The following is a 17794-nucleotide window of genomic DNA, read 5'->3' as shown; positions in this document are numbered from 1 at the left end:
CCAAGGTTTGCAGATAGCTTGAGCTCAGGAGTTCAAGACCAGCTGGGGCAACACAGCAAAATCCCGTCTCTACAAAATACACAAAAATTAGCCAGGCTCAGAGGTGCACACCTATAGATCCAGTGGCTTAGGTGGGGGGATCGCCTGATCTCCTCAGGAGGCTGAGGCTTCAATGAGCTGAGATCACGCTACTGCGCTCCAGCCTGGGCAAGACCCTGTCCCCATAAAAAAATCATGCAAAACTTTGAGGCATGGATAAATATCAGTCTGCAGACAGATCCCCCATGCCGTCAGGACACGCGGAATATGCCACTTTCTGTGCGTGATATGTTGCAGTATTCCTTGCATTAAATTCCAGTGATCTCTACTCTAAATGTATGTCCCTTTCTGTAAGTTATTTTCTTACTGTTTGTTCATATTAAAAGTATCATTTTTATATTGTAGAGACAGAAGGCATTCAATAATGCAACAATTTTAATTAGTTATATCCATCTTCATAATCTTGCCATTGAAATTTTTTTCCTAGGTACTTTCATCTGAACGGCCCTTTAAACCTCAGAAGTCAAGCTGTGAACATTCGGCCACATCCACACCTCTGCCTGGGATCTGCCCCTGATCCCAGGAATGGGGGCCAGAGCCTCTCGCCCGGGCACCAGCAGCAGCAGCAGCAGCAGCAGCTCCCAGAGAGCAGTCAGAGCACACGTGCACTGGGAGGAAGCACCAAGGACAGCCCCTGCGCCACCGAAGAAGCCTCCCAGAGCCAGGAACTGCAGCCCAAAGTGTTAGTGACCCCAGTCAGTGTCTCCTCCATATGCAGTGAGGCAAGTACATCCTAGTCTGAAGGGCCAGACGAAACTGAGAAGTGACCCTGACAAAATAAACTCAAGAGGTTTCCTTTTCAAAAGAAAAGGACATGTCACTTTCCCCCACAAATCTGATATTTAACATCTGTCAAGGTAAACAGAAAAAAAAAATTAAAAGAAAAATACAACTAAAAAGTTCCTTCCTTTCGAGCCACGCAGAGATCCAAGAAAGAGCTCCTCAGGGCTTATGGAGCATTTCCTCCAGGGACCTTGGCATCATGGACAACATGCGCCTTCCCTCAAAGGCCCTTGCCTAAACAACTCCTGCCCTCGCTGTGGCCCATGAGAGGGGCACATCATGTCCCCAAAACCTCCTCTCCACTTCAGTACTAACAGGGGCTAACAACAAACCCTGTACCTGGGTGCCACAGCCCTCAGGAGCCCTGGACAAGTGGTGAGGACTTTACAGGCCAATCCACAAGCCACTCCCTTGTGGTCACAGCTGAAAATTTCTGCTCACTAGACACAAACTTAAATCAGCATACATTCAATAAAAACCCAGAGAAAGGTGCTTCTAGCTCCAAGACTTCCCATGAGAACTAGACACCAAGAACTATTCTCCTTACTGTACCTTCAGGTGAGAAATCTCTCCATCCACAGAAAGGAAAGCATCTGATATATACCAGAACATTTAAAGAAGATTCTGTTCTAATAAGGAAAATAAAATATCACAGCAAAAGGAACAAACAAAATGTAATGCGACAGAAGCTTATTTTTTAAATGCAATAATGCTCCCCTGGCCTCGAAAAACAAGAAAACCAAAGTGTCCGCCCTTATGTCTTCCCACCCCCTCGAGTTCAATAAAAAAGAGTCTTACCTGCTGTTACTTTATTTAGAGTCACTAAGGAACTGAGGACCTTGTTAAAATTCTGCCCCTGATACAAATCATTTGCATCAAATGTCTGAAAGGAAAAATTAAACAAGCAAAATTAGTAGAGTCTTAGTTGGGTGCAGGTTGAACTAAGTTCTCCCAGCAATGTGATGATGCTCTGCCTGAAATCCTAAGGCAGCCACACAACCTGCAACAGGGAGACCAGCGTGCTCATCTCCAAGTCCTGGGACAAGAATCCAATCAGAATTCACTTACTTAGGGGCAGGGTAGCCTCACGGCATTAGACCAGTTCTCTGCCCAACACCACCCACCCCTTTTTACACGCCGGGGTGTGAGCTCGTTCACAGGGGAGGAGGCCAGGCTGCTGGCATCCAGCAAGCACGCAGCATGCCTGTACAATCCTCCTCTCCTTAATTAACGCAGAGGCCCCAGGGCAAGGCATGCTATACATGTTCTTTCCCAGTCACAGAAAAGAAGGGAAAATGACAGTTGATTCCAAAGCCAACAGCAGCAAAGGAAAACGCAGACATCAGAAAACAGAGTGGATATGAGGGTAAAAGGAGGAAAGACAGGAGAAGCAGATCCCAGATAGGAAAGGCGTAGGGACAAGAGACCACCATCACCTCAGAGCTCTGAGGCCAGGACCAGGCAAGCCCCAGACCGCATTCCCCTCCAATCCAGGGCCGTCTGGAGACCTGGGACCATGGCAGAGCTGGTCACATTGCCACTGGTGGGCACTTCCCACCACCCACCCTGGAGGCTGGAAAGATGAGGCACGCTGGTTTGCCTAGCTATGTTGCAACTAGAGTCTAGAAGGCATGCACACACAGCCATGTCAAAGAGCTTGGGATTCCATCTTTGGCTCCCCTTCCATCGTCCTCATGGAAGCTTTCTCTCTTTGGGCATTTCCCCTCTGGGGTCCCCTTCCACTCAGTGTGGAAGCTGCTTTCCTCTCCAGGATTCCAAACTTGGGTTCCCTTCCACAATCGTCGTGGAAGCTTTCTCTCTCTTGTCTTTCTCTCTCTCTTTCTCTCTGCCTAAATAAATCACTTTCTGAAAAAAAAAAAAAAAAAAAAAAAAAAAAAAAAGCTGTCATCTCAGATACCTCGCAAAGACTACATATGGCTTCTGGTCACCAAATAACCTCAAGCAAAAATAAACTTAACAGTCAAATCATCTACAACTGTGTTCCAGAAAAATTAAGAAAAAATTTTTCAGAGGTGCAAATAACAGAAAGATGTATTTAAATACCAAAACGTGTATCCTGTTGCCATATGTTCTAACTGAGGTTACCAGAAATGGGCATCCGTGGGCAAGGGCCCGCCTTCTCCCCAGGGCTGCCCTCCCCCCACACCTCTAGCACGTCCTACCAGAAGCCCCACTTCTCCAGCTCTTCCTGCCTTCGGTCCCCTCCCTTTCCTGGCTAATCCTTATTCATCCTGCTTCCTGACAAAGCCCCGCCTTGACAGCCTTGCTGCCCCCACCACACCCGGTCAGGTCCCCAGCCAGGCTCCCCCAGAACATGTGTCATGATAGTCTAATGGTGGATGTCTACAGGCCTCCCTGGACTACAAAAGCTGCAGAGGCAGACTGTGCATCTCCCAACACCCAGCACAGAGGCTGGTGCACAGTGACAAGGCAGCGGAAGGGAGACACGCATCAGCCACCCACCCTGGAGGCGCTGCATGCTGCCATGATGAAGCTCACGCCAAGAGAAGCTAAGAAAAGTGACGCCAAATATGAGAAGTCCTGTATTACTCAAAATTCATTCCGAGCCAAAGGCCTTCTGTCTATAATTTTTGAAATAAGTAAAAAGTCATGTTTCTTTAAACATAAATAAAAAAAGAAAAATCAGAAGTTGAAAAACTACCTCAAGAAAAAAAACCATCGAATCACTAACAGAGTCATGAAAGGAGCTGAAAACCAGAGGTCACTTTCTTAAAGTTCACAAGAAAATATAAAATGAAACCACAAAATGTAAAAGGAAAGCTGTGAATACATCTAAACATTCTATGTGCTTACTGACAACATTTCTAACATAAAGCACAAAATATAACTGATTTCATGAAGCTAAATCCTTCCTTGTAAAAGTCCTTAGAATCACCTTTAACACAGAATACATTTGTTGTAATATTTATTATTTAAGAAGAAATTCCAACTCAAATGAGAGCACCACCTAGGCTGACATAACCATCTATAACAAATATGGGTTAAGTTGCATTTTTAAAAAAGAATTAAACAGGCCTCATCTTCCTTATATGCAAAACAAAATTTCTATTCATCATAAAATGTTTAAATGAGAGATCTCATTGTCTTTCAGCACTACAGATCTAATTTGAGCGCTTGAAAAATTAAAGTCATGGTATACTACAAAAAGCAATACATATATAAATTTCTACTAACCTTCATATTGGCAAGGCAGCAAGTCACAAAACCCAGAACAACAGGATGTGAAAATCATGAAGTTTCCTGTTATTCCAGAACTATATACCTTTCTTACTTGGATACCAGGAAGCATCTGATTGGCTGAAATTGCCCACCAATGGGCTTCAATATGACATCAGAGCTTAAGTGAATACACACACCACACTTCTCAACAGGAAGCTAGACAATGAGATGAGGCAAATCCTTACTACTGAGAGGGGAAAATGCACATTCTCAGCCAATAGAATGTTTAGATTGAAGTGCTTCTCTAGAAAAAAATAGCAGACTATTTCCTAAAATAAACATCTATTCAACAAAAAAACAAACAGAAAATCTGAATACAGACAAATTTTCTACTATGGGTATAAGAAGAAAATCTCAACTTTGATACAAATATCTCTGTGAAAAGTAAATCAGTGTGTATATAAGAATTACCATAGCATTTAACACACTAAATTGTTCCCTAGGGTTATGTTGGCAGGTCGTCTCAGACAGGATTCATTCATTCCCCATCACGACCCGCTGGGTGCTTTAAAAAGCAGTACTTCCACCCTTGGCAAGGGCAAGGAGCAGCAGGAGGGAAGGAAGTTAAAACGGGATTCGATTGTCTCCAGGTTCAGCCTCGGGAGCAGTGATTCTCAGCAGGAGCTGCACATTAGGACCTCCTGGGGGCCCATAAAAGGGCAGGATACTCCAGTCGTGTTCTGGAGTCTCTAAGGGAGAGACTCTGAAATCAAAATGCTAATAACCCTCTCCCAGAACTCCAATGCCCAGCCAAGGGTGAGATGCTCCTGGTGAGGTAACGAAGGTCAATGGGAATCTACCCGGCGAAAGGCTCACAACACCGGCACAGACACATTTCCTGCCACCTGGACCACCCTGCACAGGCACCATGCTGGGGAAGAGGGTGGCTGCACAGACACACTTCACCCCATGATACACTTTAGGATCTATCCATTTGGAAAAGCATATTTAAAACACTCACTTTTACATTTAAGTGCATCAAATGTGCAGTGGAATGATCTGATATTCCCAAAATGAAATCATCCTACCAGTTTTCCACTAGAAAATATTAAAATTTAGTGTTTATTTTTGATATTTTACTTTCAATACAAACTACATAATGAAATACAATAAATATCAAACCAGGGACTTAAAAAAAAAAAGTATTCAAATAAGGCTAGAAAATACTTTCTTAAAAGTTCCCATTATCTCTGAGTTTTCAGTCTTAAAGTTTTTTTGTTTTTTAAAAAAGGAAGAAAAGTTCCCATGGTTGAACACAAAACAGCACAACACAGGCAGCACGTTTTGGGAAGGAGGCAGGGGCGCTGGGAGGAGGAGGAGAATTGAGTCTACAGAGCAGAGCCTCCCTGGGTGAAGCACGGCCACCTGCTTGCTACAGCCCTGCCCCGGGCCCCTCAGGCCTCAGACTTCTCATCCTTACCAGGTAAAGGGGAACACACTTAACAACAGGAAGCAGCAACTGGAATGCCCCACACCTTTGAAAAGAAAAGGGCACGCTGAATCCCGCTTATCAAAACAGACCTGCAGATAACTCCATTCTGCCAAGGAAAACTCTTTTAAAAATGCAAAATAACCACAAGAAAAAGCCCAGTGAACAGAGAGATGAATCATCTACATTACTTACAGATCAACCCTCTCATTCAGAGATAAAAATGAAGCCCTAAAATACAACGACTTTCTCAAGTCTACTCTCTGAGTCACTAAGATTGACAGTCTTTGATTGTCAATCCCATTAATAAAAAATTAAAGTATGTTTGTTAGACCTCATTTCTCTTGCAAGGCTTTGCAGAAACTGCTTCTTAGGAAGCTGAATTGTAGCTGGCATTGTTTAGGAAAATTACCTTGCCTTCTATGAAATACACAGGCCATATACAAAGCAATTTGGGCATAAAAAAGAATGGCTAGACTATCAGACCATAAAAGAAAGGAGTGAGACACAGAGAAACAACCTGAGGAAAAAACTTCTACAGTCGTAGGTCAGAGAACTTCAGCCCCAGGGACCAGGGGGCCGAGGGGGATTCCAACAAACGCTGCGGACTCGAAGGAGCCACAAGCCTGGAGATCCAGTTCTAGGTCAAGAAGACAACGGCATGGGCATGGTTTTTAATTGAACACTGAGCATCATTAGTATTTAAACTGAGGGAAATCACTCCCCTGAGCCAAAGAGGAAAAAAAATATCTTCTGTATCTCATCCCCATCAACTTCACTGTCTCTTCACTGAATAAGCAGATCCTGGGCACCTATAAAAGTCAGACACTATGTCTGTCCACAATTCTGGGCCATGGAAAACAAGACTGTTCTGGATTAGGAGAGACTCTAGAGGCCATGCATGACCCTGCACTGGGCCGTTTTGGATAAACCACCTACAAAGCGTACCTGGGCACACCTGGGGAAATGTGAACACAGACCACGTATCAAATGGTGTTGATACATCACTAACACTGTCATGTATGACAGACATTACAATTTATGCTATGTTGGAACATGGAGGTATTTTTGGAGAGATCATTTGGAAGGATTTAGGGGTATAATGTCATGATTAATATAATCCAGGTTAAAATATGTCAGCATATTCAAAGATACAAAATAAGTTTTTTTTTTTTTTAAAGTTGGGCTTTGCTGGGCGCAGTGGCTCACACCTGTAAACCTAGCACTTTGGGAGGCCAAGGTGGGCAGATCATGAGGTCAGGAGTTCGAGACTAGCCTGGCCAACATAGTGAAATCCCACCTCTACTAAAAATGCAAAAAATTAGCCGGGCATGGTGGCACACGCCTGTAGTCCCAGCTACTCGGGAGGCTGAGGCAAGAGAATCACTTGAGCCCAGGAGGCCAAGGTTGTGGTGAGCCAAGATCACACCACTGCACTCCAGCCTGGACTTTGTCTCAAAAAAAAAAAAAAAAAAAAAAAAAAAAAAAAAAAAAAAGCTGGGCTTTCAAGAGAGAAAGCAGATGTAGGAGGCTGTTGTCTTCCAGCTGAGTGGGAACACAGAGAAGGAATGGGGCCACAAGGCTGAGACGGTGCAGGGCAAGGAGTAGTCAAGTGTGGAAAGATGTGTAGGACTTGGCCAGGTGAGGGGAGGATGCTCCAGGCAAGGGGGGAAACAACAGAAGGTATGGGGAGCTGCTAAGGCTTTTCTTGCAGCTACTGACATTTCTTGGACAAAAAGATGGCTCCAGCACATGGCAGCTTCCTCCACAGACAGGGTGATCAGGCACAGGTGAGCCAAGGCCACAGTAGTGCAGTAGCTCATCCAGGGTCCCAGGTGACTCCTCAATCCTAATCCAGTGCTCTTTCCTGAACCCACACACCTCCCGGTCCCACTGCGCAAGAATGGGCCACATGTCTGCACACCCATACACTGCAAACCCTACGCATGCACATGACTTTACAGCTCTACAGCCACCAGTGTCAAGCAAGCGCCATCCTTTCACAGATCTCCATCAATAAGATTCCAACATACGCCCCCAGAGATCACCTCACTCCATCCAGAAGCCACAGTCTTGAAGCAGTTGCTTCTATTACAAACTCCTGCCCAGCACACACTAAATGACCGACTTCACCTTTCAGTCATGAGAGCCTGAGTTGTCCTCACCATCCGAGACTCACAGCAGGACTGCAGACACCAACACAAGAGGAGGACAGCCTCCCCAGCCCGCTCTGAGAGCTCACTTGGGATACTGGTGAGCTGTGCAGGCACCCTGACGGTCCTGCCCCTCCCTCAACCGAATTCTCAGGCCACGGATGCACAACTGTCACTCCCCACACTGTCCACACAACACTGAACAGCCTAGCACCATTTCGCACTGTACCCTCTAGTGGTAATCACGGCCAGCTCAAGCCCATTTTTAATCTAGTATGGTCAATGCATAATCACAGAATCAAACAGCACTGCCCTCGAAGCTGAGTGTCAGGAACCACATGAGCCTCAATAGCAGGCCTGGCCGGTGGCTCATGCACGGCACGCAGAAACCACACAGATCTCATGCTGCCCGAACACACCAACACCCTTCCTCCTGAAGGTCCTGACTGCGTAGACTGGGCCTACCAGCAACTGGAGGGAAAGAAATGTCAATCTCAGACTCAGCGCAAAGGGTCCTGCCTCTCCCATGTGGAAGGGCTCCTCCCAGGTGCACTGTAACTCGGAGGCACAGTGGAGGTGACAGCAGACAGGCCACCCACACACAGCTCTCGTCTAGCTCCTGGGCACCAACCATGGGATCCTCCAGACTCCCTCCACTTCTGCAGACTGAAGGAGGGCCCTCATGCCTGCAGCCTGTCTGAATGAGCTTTGATAAACAGTATGCCAGTCCCCTTGAATCAATCAAAGCAAGGACTGCTAGCATATTCCTAAAGTATTGCAGCATTTCTCCTTTTGTGGCATCACTAAATTCAAGGCAGGGCACAGGCAGTCCACTAATGACACTGTCCTGAGTGACTCACACTCAACACCCATGAGGAACTCGCGAACCAGTTTTCCTCACAAGCATATACACCCTATTCCTCAGCTTAGACAAAAACCCTAGAATTACCTAATCCACAGAGACGGTTAAAATTACCTTCAGGCAAGAAAATGCATCAATAACCCAGCCAATACCAGGAGATACTAATGAAGACTCAGTTGTTTCATCTGGGCTGGTTTCTGTTTTTAATAACACGGGCCAATCTTTTTGACAACAAACTTGATGGGGAAAAAAAGAGTTTCAACACAAGGATGGCACAGAAGACGCCATAAGGTCTGAAGCCCACAGGACGATGGCAGTCCATGTAGGATGCTCATGCAGTTTTCTAGCCTCCAGATCACTGCTGAGAGAAAAAGGGGGCACTGCTAGACATTAACCTGGGACCACGGATGCAGAGCAAGACCATCCCAGACAAACGTGGGCATGTGGCCACTCAGTACCCAAGAGGGACTCCCGCCCCTAGGCAGCTGGCACTGTGGGGTGGACAAATCTCCACACAGCTGTGTGTGTCCTGTTCCTCACCTGGGAAGGGAGAGATCTGGCTGAATCAGCTAACTTCCAAAGTCACTTCCAGTTGTAAAACTCAAGGATTCCTCTGATACAGCGTGTTTTAAAAATTAAAAAAACAAAAACAAAAAAACATGACTTTGAGCAAGGAAGGACCAGGGTCAAGAGAGCTGGCTGAACAGAAAACGAGAGAAGGGTGAAGGTGAGCAGTGGGGGATTCAGTAGCTAGCTATAGGACAACCAGAGAAAAAAAAATGAGTAAAAATCCACAGAAGGCAAGTGGGCATTCACTCCTCTGCAGCACAACTGCGTCTCCCACACTTGGTTCCAGAGAAAGGAGGCTCGGCTTGGAGATGACTGGAAGGAAGATGAAAGACACAGCAGGGAAGGCTCTGGGGTCTCCCCAGAGAGGCTGCTGCCCAAGGCTGGTCAGGACCCCCCCCCCCACCTAGGGGCCCAGAGAGGTGACATGCACAGGCACAGAAAGACGGTGGGGGAAAGTCACCCTGGGTGTTGAGGAAGAGAGAGAATAGTCACCAAGTAGTCCAGGGTGGCAGAAAGCAGGCACCTGTAACATGAGTCAGAAAGGGCTTCGTAGAGAGGGTGACAACTGTGTGTGCTCCCAATGGGGATACAGACTTCAGAGCAGAAAAAAGGAAGAGGGGCAAGTCCATGTGAATGTGGACCTAAAGCCACCATCTGTAACAGGCATAGCAGGAGGTCGCTGTCTGGTGTCCCCTCCCCACTGCTGTCCAGTCTCTAGGCCCAGGCTGATTGATTGTTCCTGGGCACCCTGCACTCCAACTCCAAACCCCACAGAAGAAACTGAAGCCAAATGTGCTGGAACCAGTCATCACAGGCTCTACAATCTGGCCCAGACTGAACTTGCAGCCTTAATTGATGCCATGCCTCCAAAGGAATTCTATTTTGGCATATTCCTACGGTTACACTATAGCAGCCACATTTATTATTTAGTTCCTGAACTAACACCTGACAAGAGGAGGACTCATCTGGATGTGGGGAAGATGGGACTCAGCTGGTCACCAGCATCCATCTGGCAGGCTAAGTCCCTTAGGGTGACCCTACATGTACGCACAGGCAAAATCAGGGAGCTTAAAGTCACCTGTGCTCCCAAATATGAAAACCTTTGGCCAGAGGAGGACCATCAGCAGAAATATCCACAGTGGTTTGCAGGACAGCTTCAACCAAAAAGAGTATTGTAAAATAAAAAGGCTTCAACAGGCACAAGTTCTAAGTGCGGACGTTGACCCAATCTAAAATGTTCACACCCCGTATACCATGTTCCAACTTCCTCTGTCTCTCTAACCCAGGCTCACTGCAGCAGACAGTGAGGCTGCTTTCATTCACTCCCCTGGCCTCCTGAGGAGGAGTCTGCATCCAGCCCAGTGATGCCCATCAGCTTCCTACATGCAGGGGCAGGCCTGGCCACATGACTCTGGCCAATGAGATGTGACAGAAGAGGCAGACGCCAGCTCTGTGAGCAGAAAGGATGCACAGTGGTTTAAGCAGAAGCCTTGGGAGACTTTGGGTGTTTCCGCCAAGCTCCTACCTTTTCCCTTTAATGAGAAAGGCAAGGCTCAAAATGGAGCTGCTCTTCAGCCTGGATGCTGAAAAAGACGACACTTGGAGCAGGGCAACAGCTTATCTGCAGCTAACATGTAACTGACATAGTAAACCTTTGGGGCTGTAAAGCGCTGAGATGTGGGAACTGTATGGCATCATCTAGCAGGAGGTAGCAACATCCCATAATTCCGTATTTCCCCAACAGAACTTAATCTTGAAGGAGAGGAAGTACTTCTGGCAAGAACAAAAACAAAACTCATTAAGTGAAGCAGTTAGGGCACTGAGAATAACTTTTATCATTTTAATACATGATAATAGTAACTCTTAGCTGGCTAAGACACATACAGAAGTCTCAATTACTCAAAGTAAGAAACACTTGTCAATAGAGTACTTAACACTCCATGGCAAACAAGGTTTTCCCTTTCTTTCCAAATCCTAAACGCAGTAATCACGTAACTGCTAATGGCTGCTGTTTCACAGAAGTTTCCAAGAAAAAAAAAAAAAAAAAAAAACAAGTAGCCCTGAAGGAAGAAAACCTTTCACAGAAGACTCTTGGCGATCCAGCACCGAGTGGAGGAAGGCAGTTAGGGAAGGGAGGGATGGTAGCGGGCTCTGAGAGACACGCGCTTTGCTCCACCCTTCTCCAGGTAGACACTGGTCATCCATTTCTGCAGACAACTCACTCTAAAACTCAGTGGCTCAAACAACAAGCGTCTGTTATCTCAGTTTCTCCATGTCAGCATTCAGGGCCACTTAGCTGGGTGAAGTGTGGCTCTGGGTTTCACACGGAGGTCATCAAGATGTCAGCTGGAACTGCAGGATTCTGGCAGCCTGAGGCCTTGCTGGGACTGAGGAGGTGCTACCACAACTCCATGGCATGGCTGTGACAGGAGGCCTCAGTTTCTGAGGCCTCAGAGCATGGACAATGAACTCCACAGAGTGAGTGATCCCAGAGCACACGCAGGAAGGAAGCCAGGGCCTCCAGCTTCAGGAATCCTATGAGCTAGCCTCAGCAGTTGTGCAGGCCGTGCTCTGTTCATTAGAAATGAGTCACCAGCCCATCCGTACTCAAGGGAAAGAGAACGAGGCTCTACCTACAGAAGGAAAGAGCATCCAAAAACGGGACGACACTGGCAGAAAATCCCCAGCAGATCCACCCGCTCTCAGGGTCCTAGGTTTTTCTCCTCCAACTGAGTGACCACACCTGCTTAACTGGAATGCCAGATGTTACAGCCACTCTGCAGAGCAGACGCCACTTGACAAAGAAATGGGTCACGGGACACTCCAATATTTGAGATTTGAGAGGCTCCCCTACTGATACCCTAATATTAGTGACTTTGCCTCACCCCGGCTTCCAAATTCATAGGAAGTGTAGCAATTCAGGAGTATCTTCCACATAATAAAAATAGCAAACTACATGGCAAAATAGATCATGTGATACGTCATAATGTATAACACAATACACATTGTGAATAACACTTCATATAACAAAGATCCTGTGTCAGAATCTTTTCACTGCAAGCAAGTAAACCCAACTCAAACTGGCTTAAACAAAAAAAGGAAATTACTGGTTCGCACAATGAATACGTCAAGAACGGCAAGAGTCACAGGCGCAGAAGCAGGGGCTTTCTCCACGATCTTTCTTGCTCTCCCCTGTGTGCGCTGCAGTTTCAGGAATGGTCTCCTTCATCAAGCAGCAGGACCACTGGCAGTCCAGGCCCGCACCACCAGATGCCGCAACACCTCAGATGCATCTCACCAGCCCCAGAGCCCACCACGTGAGCCAATTCCACAGCCAATGAGGCAGAACAAGGAGAGCTGTCCCAGGAGCCAACAATGGACACAGCATTCTGGCTAACCCACATATAAACATGTATTAACAAGAGCACAAAAATTCAGACAGTCCCGGGAGCTAAGTGACATCACTGCAGCACTAGGGCCACACAAATGCAAACAAAGGGGATCCCAGGCCACAGGACGCACTGTGATCGGCTCTATTCCAGCCCAGCTGCTTTCACACCACCCTCCGATACTCTCACCAACAAGCACAGTGACCTTCATCACCCCCGTCAGTACTGACAGGAGAACAGGAAGAATGCCTCCTGCCTCCAGGGTAGCGCTGGCAGATGCACCTCTACGTAGACCCCAAAAAGACCAGACCAGAAAATGGAGAAAGGACAAGTCTTCTTTTCGCTTCTCCTCACCTTCCACCATCTCAATACCAACGGAGAGGCCTCTGCAATGTGGGACCGAGCACACACTTTCTCAGCTCACTGAAGCTTTAGTGGTCTACATGCCACCAGTCAGCTCAGCTCCTCCAATGACTTGATGAGGAAGTTATTTTTGACACAAGAAATTGTTATTTTTGGCACAGTTCTGAAGTGTGGTTTACAAAGTTTAAAATATAATTTTGTCCTATCACTCTGTCAAATGGAATTTGTGATTTCAGAACACGAGTAAAAAATGAATCTTAAATAAGTGGTGCTATTTAAGTTTAATGCAAATGGTCCATATTGTTGGGGACTTGTGAGAAATAGAAATCCAGCACTAGGTTTTCGGCTTCCTGGCTTCTGCAGATTTTTACTTAATCCCACCTACTCCTACACCCCAGGGATAAAATTAAAGTCTGATGACGGATGCTATCAATTACGGCACTCTCACCCAACATGCACCCAGATGATTTATTTCACTTGAAAATGAGAATCAAATCTTGTTCAATTTTGTGGATTCCACTGTATCAACACCCAAACACTAGGACAGAGAACACGTCTTCAAGAAAGAGGTAACCAAATATTTTAGATAGCTTCCAGGAAGGGGCGGGAGGAGCAGAGCAGGAAGGCAGGCGCGCAGCAGTGGGAACGCAGGAAGGACTCATCTCGCCAAGATGCTCTCTTCCTTCTGCAGGCCAGGGGCAACCTGCACGCAAGGCAAGGGAAACCAAGGACACCTCCCTGCTTAGAACCACAGCATGCTGTGCTGGCTCAAACACAGTCCGTACTTCACAGTGTAGACGGCATGCCGGTACATCTTAAAGGAAAAAAAAATAAGAGGCACCAAAAGACACTGTGACAAAGGTTACAAAGGCAGAACCAAGATCTGAGCCCACCGGCCTGATGTGCCCACCACATCACACTGCCAGCCAGGAGAGGGCAACAGGGGACAGTGGTGTCCCACAGTGGTCAGGCAGACAGACCACACAGCACCCAAGGGGAAACGGGCAGTCTCAAACACAACCCACGGCATGCACAGCACCCCATACAGCCTCCACAGGCCCCCAAAGCGATAAAGGCCATGAGCCCATTCCATTAACTTCAAAACTCAAGCAGTTATAAGACTCCAGTTTTGAGACGTCTCTCAAGACAGCCAACTGAAAACACCTCTCTAACTCCCATCCCTCCCAAGGTGCCACCAAAATAACAGAAAGAAAAAGCTGTAAAAAATGAAGAAGAAACCCACTGTCGTCCTGAAAAGGAAGGGGAAGGTATCAGCAGTCTAGGGTCTGAAGAAATTCCTGGAAACAGGACACAGGTGGACTCTGAATGACCTAACAGTTCAGAGCAGCACTGTGGGGGAGCCCCAGGAGAACCAAAGACCGTTTTCTAACACAGGAAGACAACATACGACACAGCTCAGGGACTTCAGCACAACAGCCCCTTTTTCCTGGATGGGAAGCCCAGCACCCAGACCCTTCTCTAAGGAAAAGCTGCTGCCTGCACTGGATTCTAACGGGATGTGAACTTGAGGTGCCGCTAGACCCACACAACAGACAGAGGAAGGGAAAAAAAAAAAAAGCAATTCTACCCAGAAGTGAGATCCCATGGGAGCTCCACCGCCAGCCTAGGCTGTCCCCTATCTGAAGTGTGACATGGGAAACAGGTGCAGAGGTGTCTCCCTCAGCTCTGCTCATGGAGCTGCTTCTAGAGCCTTCCATCCAGTTCTCCCCGCCTGCTCCCAGACACACCAGCCCCACAGTGACGCCCTCGGGGCCAGTAGCCCACACACAGGATTGCATAGTCCCCTCCGCTCGGATGCCAGTCAACTGGGCTTTTATTCACAAACAGGAAGAACCCATCAAGGCCACATTCGACAGGAAATAACAGCACAGCACAAACAGAACTGACCTATGACTCCCAGAAAGATGGAGAAGATGCATCTCCCCTCCCTCCAGCTGAGTGCCGATAAAGGCACTGGATGCTGCCTATAAAACAGACGTCAGCCTCTGAACGTTAGAGAGAAGGTAGACTAGCTAAGGGCTTCAGGGCCGGGAACCACTCCAGCGGGTTCTCTGTGTTTTCTTTTTAACTCAAATGCCCCAAACTGCAGCCCAGAAACACCAACAAGTACAGACAAAAAGCCACAAGAAAAACCTATCCTCTATAGCCAAAGGAACAGGACAGGGCAGCCTGGTAGGTCAAAGACTTCAACAATAACCACCTGTGTTAGTCCATTCTCACGCTGCTATGAAGAAATTCCCAAGACTGGGTAATTTATTAAGAAAAGAGGTTTAACTGACTCACAGTTCCACATAGCTGGGGAGGCCTCAGGGAACTTACAATCACACGGGAAGGCACCTCTTCACAGGGCAGCAGGCAAGAATGCGTGCCAAGCAAAGGGGGAAGCCCCTTATAAAACCATCAGATCTCGTGAGACGAATTTATTATCATGAGAACAGCACTGGGGAAACGGCCATGATTCAATTATCTCCACCTGGTCCTGCCCTTGACAGGTGGGGATTATTACAATTCAAGGTGAGATTTGGGTGGAGACAGAATCACACCATATCACCATCATAACCCAATCACACAGGGAGGGTTTAAAAATGTAGTTCCAGCCAGCCATAAGCAGGAGACCCCCCTCAACCCTTCCCCACAGGCCTGGTGAAGACTCACAGAGCTCCTCATCTCTTACACAGGAGAGAAGTCTATGATGACAGGTCAAGAAACAGGTTAAAAGGTGACTACTAGAAAACTGAAAATCATAAAACAGTACAATTAGCAAAAACAGGGATTCAGAGGGGTTGTGGGCAAGGTGAGAGACAAGGCAAGTACATTAAGTTTCCTCCCTCACAGGAAGCCATAATGGGAAGACTAAATGGATGAGAAGAGGATTTATATGTAAACATTCACAAGACTTTGTAATAATTGATAAAATGAGAAAGTACACATAGTTTATGCACTATTTGATGCTATGCAAATGTAACTTTCGGCAGACAACATGAAAAGTTCAAAGGAGGTTTGAGTGATTAGAAAAGACGAAGTCGCAAATGATGCTGGAGATGAGACCTAAGGGTAGACCCCACCAAAAAACATCCAGAGAATCAAAACATTTGCCAGACAGCTTCTGAGAGAAATTGAAAAAAATAAGCTTATAACCACATTTTCACTGAGAACATTGTTTAAAAAAAATACATGCCAATACTCCCAACTAATGGTATAGAATGCTACATCTGTCTATCTTCTCCATTTAATTTCTAATTCCCAATACATGCCTACTGCATGTGTATTTCAAAATAAGCACCATTTAACAAAACTTGCTAGCACGAGTACAATGACATAGCGTGCGTGACTCCTATTTACACCTTGCTTCTACCATGTAGGGCCATCCAGATGCTCCTCATCTTACGACGGGGTACATCCTGTTAAGCCCATTGTAAGCTAAAAAATATCGTTAAGTTGAAAATGCATTTGACACGCCTGACCTACACTACATCACGGCACAGCCTAGCTACCTTAAATGTGCTCAGAACACTCACATTAGCTTATAGTTGGGCAAATCATCTCATACAGAGCATATTTTATGACACAGTGTTGAACAGTCTGTGTGATATACTGAATACCATACTGAAAACATGGCTGAATGGGTACTCAAAGCACTGTTTCTACTGAATGTGTATCACTTTTGCACCATGGAAAAGTCAAAAAACCAGTGGAGGTCATGAACCATATTTGTGTGAGCCCACAGATGCGAGGCCCAATTTATCCAAATCTTAGAACTGCATTCTAAACATCAAAAGTCCGAGTGTCCCAAGGGCAGGGGCAGAGCTGAGAGCTGCCACAGAGCTGAGAGCAGCCACACTGAGATGGAAGGTGGGAGCAGACTCCAAGTTTATCAGAGCTGAAGTTCCTGGCACATTCGTCAGACCCCAGGTTATGCTCCCCCTGCCCCCTGGGCATGACACCTTAGTTAAGAAGCCCAGCCATGCCCATAAGCTAAGACGGAGATGCATAAGGTGTGGAAAGACCTTCTCATCCTCTCAGGCTCCTCAGATTTACAGGCGGACAGACTGACACTGGGGAAAAGCTTTTTGTGTGCAACACATGCGGACAAGCTTTTACCACCAAAGGCAGCTTGAAGGTCCACTGTATGACACACAGGGCAATAATAATTCAGCACCCCGCAGAAGGAAGCTGGCCAGAAAAGATGGGGGCTCCATTAGGTACAGAGGAAGAGTCTCAGAAAGGCTTCCTAAAGAAGTCCTGACCCCTTCGAAGAACAGGGACCTGTCACATGAAAGCAGCACGCCAGCATGCTCGACACCATGAAGACCAACAAGACCTCTGCGATCCAGAACGGTGGTGTTCCCACTCTCCCAATCTCCAATGCTTGTGAATTAAGGTCACTCTTGTGAATAAATCCCTCCGATTTCCTCTGAACAAACATCAGGTTCAAGTTATCCCATCCCCTAGCGGTCAGGACGCACAATGCTGAGGCGATTAAGATTTCCCTTGAATTCACATTTAGGACAGCTCACCAAATCCACAACGCTTTGCTGGCTCAGTTCAACACATCAACCTGAGAAGCCCACAGGCCAACCAAACAGCAGCATGATGTCTGGCCCCCTGCCCGTTCTTTTTTTTTTTTGGAGACAGAGTCTCACTCCGTCACCAGGCGCCAGGCTGGAGTGCAGTGGCACAACCTCGGCTCACTGCAGCCTCCGCCTCCCGGGTTCAAGCAATTCTCCTGCCTCAGCCTCCCAAGTAGCTGGGACTACAGGTGTGCGCCACCATGCCCAGCTAATTTTTTTGTATTTTTAGTAGAGACAGGGTTTCACCATGTTGGCCAGGATGGTCTCGAGCTCTTGACCTCGTGGTCGACCCG

General features: G+C 46.8%; 1 protein-coding gene across 16 annotated transcripts in view; it reads right to left on the bottom strand.

The window, feature by feature from the left end:
• The window catches only part of ARHGEF7 (Rho guanine nucleotide exchange factor 7), a 182388-nt gene that overhangs the window by 102129 nt on the left and 62465 nt on the right, over positions 1 to 17794 (bottom strand). For 11 of the 16 annotated variants that reach the window (XM_032246235.1, XM_032246225.1, XM_032246228.1 and 8 more), the window contains one exon: positions 1681 to 1765. The exons of 4 other annotated variants lie outside the window; for them this stretch is intronic. In XM_032246235.1, coding sequence (XP_032102126.1) covers positions 1681 to 1765 — 85 coding nt within the window. Of the gene's footprint in view, positions 1 to 1680; positions 1766 to 4098; positions 6728 to 17794 lie in introns of those variants that run through there. One more of the 16 variants, XM_032246232.1, reaches the window with a different exon arrangement.

The sequence above is a fragment of the Sapajus apella genome, unplaced genomic scaffold, assembly GCF_009761245.1.
Source record: "Sapajus apella isolate SASKATOON/1434 unplaced genomic scaffold, GSC_monkey_1.0 scaffold60, whole genome shotgun sequence".
Lineage (NCBI taxonomy): Eukaryota > Metazoa > Chordata > Mammalia > Primates > Cebidae > Sapajus > Sapajus apella.
This window is presented reverse-complemented; position numbering and strand designations above follow the sequence as displayed.